At 46.6% G+C, this 10,000-nt stretch overlaps 1 protein-coding gene across 1 annotated transcript in view; it reads left to right on the top strand.

Moving 5' to 3' along the window:
- Positions 1–10,000, top strand: part of LOC137094992 (vasodilator-stimulated phosphoprotein-like) — a 91,690-nt gene that overhangs the window by 73,754 nt on the left and 7,936 nt on the right. Inside the window, exons 7-10 of the mRNA XM_067461104.1 lie at positions 1,839–1,936; positions 2,184–2,244; positions 4,897–4,930; positions 9,144–9,189. Coding sequence (XP_067317205.1) covers positions 1,839–1,936; positions 2,184–2,244; positions 4,897–4,930; positions 9,144–9,189 — 239 coding nt within the window. The remainder of the gene's footprint in view (positions 1–1,838; positions 1,937–2,183; positions 2,245–4,896; positions 4,931–9,143; positions 9,190–10,000) is intronic.

Here is a 10,000-nt window from a genome sequence, read left to right as displayed (position 1 = left end):
ATCCCTGCGGACATTGTATGGCCATCTGTTGGGGTTGCTTGGATGGTGTCTTCCTTTACTGCAGAAGGGGGTTGAACTGGATGGCCTTTAGAGATCCCTGCAGACATTGTATGGCCATCTGTTGGGGTTGCTTGGATGGTGTCTTCCTTTACTGCAGAAGGGGGTTGGACTGGATGGCCTTTAGAGATCCCTGCAGACATTGTATGGCCATCTGTTGGGATTGCTTGGATGGTGTCTTCCTTTATGGCAGAAGAGGGTTGGACTGGATGGCCTCTAGAGATCCCTTCCAACTATAAGCTTCTAGGATTTCATCTTTGGGGCTTTTTAAACAGATGCTATATGGCCTTCTGTTGGGAGGGTTTGGTTGGTGTCCTCATTTATGGCAGAAGAGGGTTGGACTGGATGGCCTCTAGAGATCCCTTCCAACTATAAGCTTCTAGGATTTCATCTTTGGGGCTTTTTAAACAGATGCTGTATGGCCTTCTGTTGGGAGGGTTTGGTTGGTGTCTTCCATGGCTTTCTGTTGGGAAGGTTTGCATGGTGTCTTCATTTATGGCAGAAGAGGGTTGGACTGGATGGCCTCTAGAGATCCCTTCCGACTATAAGCTTCTAGGATTTCATCTTTGGGGCTTTTTAAACAGATGCTGTATGGCCTTCTGTTGGGAGGGTTTGGTTGGTGTCTTCCATGGCTTTCTATTGGGAAGGTTTGCATGGTGTCTTCATTTATGGTAGAAGAGGGTTGGACTGGATGGCCTCTAGCGATCCCTTCCAACTATAAGCTTCTAGGATTTCATCTTTGGGGGTTTTTAAACAGACGCTGTATGGCCTTCTGTTGGGAGGGTTTGGTTGGTGTCTTCCATGGCTTTCTATTGGGAAGGTTTGCATGGTGTCTTCATTTATGGTAGAAGAGGGTTGGACTGGATGGCCTCTAGCGATCCCTTCCAACTATAAGCTTCTAGGATTTCATCTTTGGGGGTTTTTAAACAGACGCTGTATGGCCTTCTGTTGGGAGGGTTTGGTTGGTGTCTTCCATGGCTTTCTATTGGGAAGGTTTGCATGGTGTCTTCGTTTATGGCAGAAGAGGGTTGGACTGGATGGCCTCTAGAGATCCCTTCCGACTATAAGCTTCTAGGATTTCATCTTTGGGGGGTTTTAAACAGATGCTGTATGGCCTTCTGTTGGGAGGGTTTGGTTGGTGTCTTCCATGGCTTTCTGTTGGGAAGGTTTGCATGGTGTCTTCCTTTACGGCAGAAGAGGGTTGGACTGGATGGCCTCTAGAGTTCTTTGGGGTTTTTTAAACAGATGCTGTATGGGTTTTTGTAGGTTTTTTCGGGCTATATGGCCATGGTCTAGAGGCATTCTCTAGACCAACTATAAGCTTCTAGGATTTCATCTTTGAGGCTGTTTAAACAGACTCTGTATGGCCTTCTATTGGGAGGGTTTGGTTGGTGTCTTCCATTATGGCAGAAGAGGGTTGGACTGGATGGCCTCTAGAGATCCCTTCCAACTATAAGCTTCTAGGATTTCATCTTTGAGGCTGTTTAAACAGACTCTGTATGGCCTTCTGTTGGGAGGGTTTGGTTGGTGTCTTCCATTATGGCAGAAGAGGGTTGGACTGGATGGCCTCTAGAGATCCCTCCCAACTATAACCTTCTAGGATTCAGTGCTGAAACTTTCATCTCTGGTCCTCTCCATGCTGGAGCACTTGGCTTCCCATAATCTCGTCATATAGGTGGGGATTATGGGAATTGGAGTCCATCCACTTCCAAAAGGCCAACACTTGGTGCAAGTTTGAGTGCATTTTGCCCTAATAACCTTTTCCTCCTCTTTTTACACAGGAGGAGGGACCAAAGGCGGCCCCCGCCGGAGCCCCCGCTCCCAGCTCTTCAGGAGGGGGTGGCCTCATGCAGGAAATGAGCGCCATGTTGGCACGACGGTGAGTGCACCAAATCATGCACACACACACATATATGTGGAAACCACAAACATTTGGAAACATTGACAAAATCATAATCTGTCAACTGCAAAAGGCCACCTGACTTGGATCGAAAATACATCAAAAGGGAAGTATTCGACTTGTGATTTTTTGTGATACGAAATCCATCATATAGATCTCATTTGCTGTGACATGCTGTGACATACTAAAATAATAATGATGCTATTTCCACTTCTCCTCCGTCTAGGAGGAAAGTTGCAGAACAGACGGAAAAATCCGTTCCAAAGAAAGAAGACGGCCTCACACAGGTAGGAATTCATTGCGGACCTAGCGTCTTTTTTCTTCTTTGGAGCAATAGATCAGCGGTTCTCAACTTGGGGATCGCGACCCCTGGGAGGGTCGTTTAGCCATTTTTAGGGGGTCGCGAAGCTGCCTTGGCTGCCGACCCCCTGAGCCATCCTACATGGCACTCCTGGCAGGCTCCTCCTGCTCTTGACTACCTGTGGGTAGTCAAGAGGAGGAGCTTTGGAGGCAAAGGCACGGGGGAAGAAGACTCTCCTCTGTTCATTCCTGCAAGATGAGTAAACTTCTTCCTGCCGTCCTCAATGCCTGGCCATCCGTGGAGCCTTCACCAGCCAGCCTTTGCCTCCATCCAAGCTCAGAAGGAGGTGGGGTCGGACGGAGGGAGTTCTCTGATCCTACAACAACCTAATTACAACATTCACTCTTCCCAGCAGACAAGAGTTCTTTCTTTCTCCCACCCTAGACATCATTCCACAGATATATAAACCTCACTTGCCTAGTTTCCAACAGACCTCACAACCTTTGAGGATGCTTGCCATAGATGTGGGTTAAATGTCAGGAGAGAATGCTTCTGGAACAACTTTTGGAGCAACATCAGCAGGAAATATGGCGATATAAGAGACTTTCTAACATTCCAAAATTGTGGCAGACCTGAGGAGTCTGGCCCACCTGCCGCCTTTCCCCATGGGAAGGAGAGAGAGATGGTGTATTTGGATGAGTGGCAGATTGCAATGGAACACAGAATCTGGTCACTTGCATCTTTTGGTAGAGTTACAAGTTGGGTAGATGCAGGGAATGTCGTGGATGTAGCGTACCTGGATTTCAGGAAGGCCTTCGACAAGGTTCCCCATGACCTTCTGGCAAGGAAACTAGTCCAAGGTGGGCTAGGCAAAACTACATTTAGGTGGATCTGTAATTGGTTAAGCTTACAAATCGAGAGGGTGCTCACCAATGCTTCCTCTTCATCCTGGAAAGAAGTGACAAGTGGAGTGCTGCAGGGTTCCGTCATGGGCCCGGTCCTGCTCAGGATCTTCATTAATGACTTAGATGAAGGGCTAGAAGGTAGGATCATCAAGTTTGCGGACAACACCAAATTGGGAGGGAGAGCCAAGACTCCAGAGGACAGGAGTAGGATTCAAAACGATCTTGACAGATTAGAGAGATGATGGGCCAAAACTAACACAATGAAGTTCAACAGGGACAAATGCAAGAGACTCCACTTAGGCAGAAAAAACGAAATGCAAAGAGACAGAATGGGGGATAATGCCTGGCTCGAGAGCAGGACGTGTGAAAAAGATGTCTCTGCCTTGGTCCTTTCCCTATTGGCTGCTACTTCCCGGCGGATGTCAGGTGGTGCAATACCGGCTAAAGAGTGTAATTTTTCCAGTGGTGTAGGGCGTAGACACCCCGTGATAATGCGGCATGTCTCATTCAGAGCCACATCCACTGTTTTAGCGTGGTGAGATGTGTTCCACACTGGGCATGCATATTCAGCAGCAGAGTAGCATAGCGCAAGGGCGCATGTCTTCACTGTGTCTGGTTGTGATCCCCAGGTTGTGCCAGTCAGCTTTCGTATGATATTGTTTCTAGCGCCCACTTTTTGCTTGATGTTCAGGCAGTGCTTCTTGTAGGTCAGAGCACAGTCCAGGGTGACTCCCAGGTATTTGGGTGCGCTGCAATGCTCCAGTGGGATTCCCTCGCAGGTGATCCTCAGAGCTTGAGATGCTTGTCTGTTCTTAAGGTGAAAGGCACATGTCTGTGTTTTAGATGGATTAGGGATCAGCTGGTTTTCCCTGTCATAGGCAGTAAGAGCACCTAGAGCTTTGGAGAACTTCTGTTCAACCATCTCAAAGCTCCCTGCGTGGGCAGTGATGGCATGATCATCAGCATAGATGAAGCTCTCCATCCCTTCTGGCAGTGGGTCATTTGTGTAGATGTTGAACATGGATGGAGCAAGCACGCTCCCCTGAGGCAGGCCATTCTTCTGTTTCCGCCATCTGCTTCTCTGGCCCTGGAACTCAACAAAAAAGCTCCTGTTTTGTAGCAGGTTTCCTATGAGGAGGGTGAGGTGGTCGTCCTTTGTGATACTATACATTTTTCTTAGGAGGAGGCGGTGGTTCACGGCTGCTGACAGGTCTATGAAGACAGCTCCTGTGATCTGCTGCCTTTCAAAGCCATCTTTTATGTGCTGAGTCAGGTTCAGCACTTGCGATGTGCAGCTTTTGCCTTTCCTGAAGCCAGCTTGCTCTGGAATCAGACATGGGTCTATTTTTTCCATAATTCTTTGTTGGTGCAAAAGGGAGGAATCTCAGGGTGAGAGCATTGCCTTGCAAGTGCAAGTCTGCAAGAGCCTTTGCAGTGCAGACGTTTTCCTTTTTCCAAAGTCTTTTCCACACTACATGTTTCTAGCGCTATGATTTCTATTTACCTGCCACCATTCCATCCCATGGAATCCAAACTACAAATCCCAAGACTGTATAGAATGGAACCTGAACCATAACGATGTTATAATACTGTGGGAAGTACTATAATTTTGCTTTGCAGCTGCTGCAGAAATGGAAAATGCCGGGGCTCTGGAGGAGGATGAGTTGGGTGGATTTTGCAACGTTTTGGTATATTGCAATCCAATGTTATTCTCTCTCTTTTTGCTTCTGCAGCAAGATGACGCAGAAGCTGGTGGCAAGACCACAGGTAAGAAAAAATAAAATAAAGTGATGCTTTACATGCTGGGAAATAATCAGAGTTATAGTTTGCAGTATGTGTCACAGAAAGACCTTGCAAAAACTACAACTCCCAAGGTTTCAATGCATTGAACCCTGGCTGTTAAAGTGGCCCTGAACTGCATTCATTCTGCAGTGTGGATGCACCATGAGCCTGACTTAATTGGATGAATTGGTGTTATTAAGTCCCTATTATTATTATTATTATTATTATTACTATTATTATTATATAGTATTATTAAGTCCCTATTAAAAATGGTTGAAGCAGGAAATGACTATCGGATCATCAAATCGGCAAAGTTTAAATCCACAATCCCTCCCTTTCCCCATAATTACAATGACAACAACAAGCAGTCGAAGAAGAAAAACACAATGCCCTGGCAGAAGATGTCAAGGAAAGCCAAGAACCTGCTTTAATTGAAGTCCATAATCAGAAACTTCTCAAAGCACAGCAGACAAAGAGTCAGTACAAGAAAACTGCACTCCAAACCAGAGCTGACAGCCGGCACAACAAAGCATTGCATGGGCAGGACTCTTACAAGTCAAACAAGCAGTCGAAGAAGAACAACACGATGCCCTGGCAGAATATGTCAAGGAAAGCAAGAACCTGCTTCAATTGAAGTCCATAATCGGAAACTTCTCAAAGCACAGCAGACAAAGAGTCAGTACAAGAAAACTGCACTCCAAACCAGAGGTGACAGCCGGCACAACAAAGCATTGCATAGGCAGGACTCTTACAAGTCAAACAAGCAGTCGAAGAAGAACAACACGATGCCCTGGCAGAATATGTCAAGGAAAGCAAGAACCTGCTTCAATTGAAGTCCATAATCGGAAACTTCTCAAAGCACAGCAGACAAAGAGTCAGTACAAGAAAACTACACTCCAAACCAGAGCTGACAGCCGGCACAACAAAGCATTGCATAGGCAGGACTCTTACAAGTCAAACAAGCAGTCGAAGAAGAACAACACGATGCCCTGGCAGAATATGTCAAGGAAAGCAAGAACCTGCTTTAATTGAAGTCCATAATCGGAAACTTCTCAAAGCACAGCAGACAAAGAGTCAGTACAAGAAAACTACACTCCAAACCAGAGCTGACAGCCGGCACAACAAAGCATTGCATAGGCAGGACTCTTACAAGTCAAACAAGCAGTCGAAGAAGAACAACACGATGCCCTGGCAGAATATGTCAAGGAAAGCAAGAACCTGCTTTAATTGAAGTCCATAATCGGAAACTTCTCAAAGCACAGCAGACAAAGAGTCAGTACAAGAAAACTACACTCCAAACCAGAGCTGACAGCCGGCACAACAAAGCATTGCATAGGCAGGACTCTTACAAGTCAAACAAGCAGTCGAAGAAGAACAACACGATGCCCTGGCAGAATATGTCAAGGAAAGCAAGAACCTGCTTTAATTGAAGTCCATAATCGGAAACTTCTCAAAGCACAGCAGACAAAGAGTCAGTACAAGAAAACTACACTCCAAACCAGAGCTGACAGCCGGCACAACAAAGCATTGCATAGGCAGGACTCTTACAAGTCAAACAAGCAGTCGAAGAAGAACAACACGATGCCCTGGCAGAATATGTCAAGGAAAGCAAGAACCTGCTTCAATTGAAGTCCATAATCGGAAACTTCTCAAAGCACAGCAGACAAAGAGTCAGTACAAGAAAACTGCACTCCAAACCAGAGCTGACAGCCGGCACAACAAAGTATTGCATAGGCAGGACTCTTACAAGTCAAACAAGCAGTCGAAGAAGAACAACACGATGCCCTGGCAGAATATGTCAAGGAAAGCAAGAACCTGCTTCAATTGAAGTCCATAATCGGAAACTTCTCAAAGCACAGCAGACAACGAGTCAGTACAAGAAAACTGCACTCCAAACCAGAGCTGACAGCCGGCACAACAAAGCATTGCATAGGCAGGACTCTTACAAGTCAAACAAGCAGTCGAAGAAGAACAACACGATGCCCTGGCAGAATATGTCAAGGAAAGCAAGAACCTGCTTCAATTGAAGTCCATAATCGGAAACTTCTCAAAGCACAGCAGACAAAGAATCAGTACAAGAAAACTGCACTCCAAACCAGAGCTGACAGCTGGCACAACAAAGCCTTACATGGGCAGTTCCTTGAGAAGATTGAAGGAAAAGTTGACAAGGAGAAGAACTGGTGATGGCTCACGAATGGAACCCTGAAGAAGGAGACCGAAGAAGGCCTGGTTCTTGCAGCCCAGGAGCAAGCCATCAGGACAAAGGCCATTCAGGCCAGGATTGGAAAATCAGCTCATGACCTAAAATGAACACTGTGCAAAGAAGCTGAGGAAACCATGGACCATCTCCTCAGCTGCTGCAAGAAAATTGCACAGGCGGACTACAAACAGAGGCACAACGCTGTGGCCCAGATGATTCACTGGAACGTATGTCACAAGGACCACCTGCCAGCAGCAAAGAACTGGTGGGATCATAAACCCGCAAAGGTCGTGGAAAATCAACATGCAAAAATCCTGTGGGACTTTCGAATCTGGACTGACAAAGTTTTGGAACACAATACACCAGACATCACGACTGTGGAAAAGAAAAAAAGTCTGGATTATTGATGTCGCCATTCCAGGTGAGAATCCCATTGAGGAAAAACAACAGGAGAAACTCAGCCGCTATCAAGACCTCAAAATCGAACGGCAAAGGCTCTGTCAGAAACCAGTCCAAGTGGTCCCAGTGGGAATAATGGGCAGACTGGGTGCCGTGCCAAAAGATCTCAGCCGGCATTTGGAAACAATAAACATGGACACAATCGCGATCTGTCAACTGCAGAAGGCCACCTGACTTGGATCTGCGCACATTATTTGGAAATACATCACACCGTCCTAGACACTTGGGAAGGGTTCGACTTGTGATTTTGTGATACGGAATCCAGCAGAGAGATCTCGTTTGCTGTGACATACTGTGCTTTTGCGCCAGTATAATAATAATAATAATAATAGTAATATTCTTAGCCAAGGTATTTATTTATTTGTCGTGTCAGAACAACCAGTCTAACAGAACAAAGCAAACAAACAGAAAAATACACAACTTGTGAGTTTGGTAGCTGGTTAAATGTCCTTTGATCAGTATCTGGCCCCTTGGAGTGCTTCCGGTGTTGCTGCAAGAAGGTCCTCCATTGTGCATGTGGCAGCGCTCAGGTTGCATTGCAGCAGGTGGTCAGTGGTTTGCTCTTCTCCACACTCACATGTTGAGGATTCTACTTTGTAGCCCCATTTCTTAAGGTTGGCTCTGCATCTCGTGGTGCCAGAGCGCAGTCTGTTCAATGCCTTCCAAGTCGCCCAGTCTTCTGTGTGCCCAGGAGGGAGTCTCTCATTTGGTATCAGCCATTGGTTGAGGTGCTGGGTTTGAGCCTGCCACTTTTGGACTCTCGCTTGCTGAGGTGTTCCAGGAAGTGTCTCTGTAGATCTTAGAAAACTATGTCTAGATTTAAGTCGTTGGCGTGCTGGCTGATACCCAAACAGGGGATGAGCTGGAGATGTCTCTGCCTTGGTCCTTTCACTATTGGCTGCTACTTCCCGGCGGATGTCAGGTGGTGCAATACCGGCTAAGCAGTGTCATTTCTCCACTGGTGTAGGGCGCAGACACCCCATGATAATGCGGCATGTCTCATTAAGAGCCACATCTACTGTTTTAGCGTGGTGAGATATGTTCCACACTGGGCATGCATACTCAGCAGCAGAGTAGCACAGCGCAAGGGCAGATGTCTTCACTGTATCTGGTTGTGATCCCCAGGTTGTGCCAGTCAGCTTTCGTATGATATTGTTTCTAGCACCCACTTTTTGCTTGATGTTCAGGCAGTGCTTCTTGTAGGTCAGAGCATGGTCCAGAGTGACTCCCAGGGATTTGGGTGCGCTGCAATGCTCCAGTGGGATTCCTTCCCAGGTGATCTTCAGAGCTCAGGATGCTTGTCTGTTCTTGAGATGAAAGGCACATGTCTGTGTTTTAGATGGGTTAGGGATCAGCTGGTTTTCCCTGTAGTTGGCAGTAAGAGCACCCAGAGCTTCGGAGAGCTTCTGTTCTACAGTCTCAAAGCTCCCTGCTTAGCCAAGGCATATTACAGTCTCAATATGCAGAATGTCCTGGTTTAGCCCCAGTTCCTCTTTGTCCCTTTTTTGCTCCTAATTCCTGCTTTCTTTCTGCATTTAGACTCCTTCCGAAGGCCTTGGGAGAAGACCAGCACAACGCTACCCAGGTGAGTCTAATTCCCATTGGGCCAAACATTAGGACTTCCCCAAAAGCCTTGCAAATCCTCTGCATTCTTTGCACCCATCGCTCCAAAACCAACCCAAGCCGTAATCTCCCCATCTTTTGGCTTAGGAGAATAGGGAGTGATGGCCCTGCATTGCTCTCTGTCTCTTGATGGAGAAAGCCGTGGGGATTTGGGGTGCTCCGATGCACCCCTTTAATGCGATCCAAACGTTGAGTGTCTCTCTTCCCCTCTCATCAGGAAGGCAGCGGCCCCGAAGAGCTTCGTCCCTCCGGCCCCGGCCCCGGCGGGTCCTCAGTTCGGCAAGTTTAGGTATCAGGCAAAAGGGGCCGGATAAGGCTATAAGTGCTAAGTACTTAGTAGAGCGTAGTTTTGGGATTTATAGTTATCATTGACTCAATGGTACTGGAACGCTTGGAGCCTCTTTTGGGCAAATTAAGGGGCTCCATGGACCTCCCTCTTTCATTAATGTAAACTACTATATTAATGTGCCCTATTATAATGTGGATATATAATAATAATAATAATAATAATAATAATAATAATAATAATAATAAACAATAACAATAGAGGGAGGGAGGGATCGAGAGATGGATGGATGGATAGATGGATAGAGGGATGGATAGATAGACTACTTGCATAGACTACTGCAATGTGCTCTACATGGGATTGCCTTTGAAGACTGTTCGGAAGCTTCATGTAGTCCAATGAGCGGCAGCCAAGTTACAACAACAACAACAACAACAACAACAACAACAACAATAGATGGTAGAGGAAGGGATGGATGGATAGATGG

This window comes from Anolis sagrei, chromosome X (assembly GCF_037176765.1).
Source record: "Anolis sagrei isolate rAnoSag1 chromosome X, rAnoSag1.mat, whole genome shotgun sequence".
In the NCBI taxonomy this organism is placed as follows: Eukaryota; Metazoa; Chordata; class Lepidosauria; order Squamata; family Dactyloidae; genus Anolis; species Anolis sagrei.
Note: the sequence above shows the minus strand (reverse complement) of the source record. Positions and strands in the feature narration are given on the sequence as shown.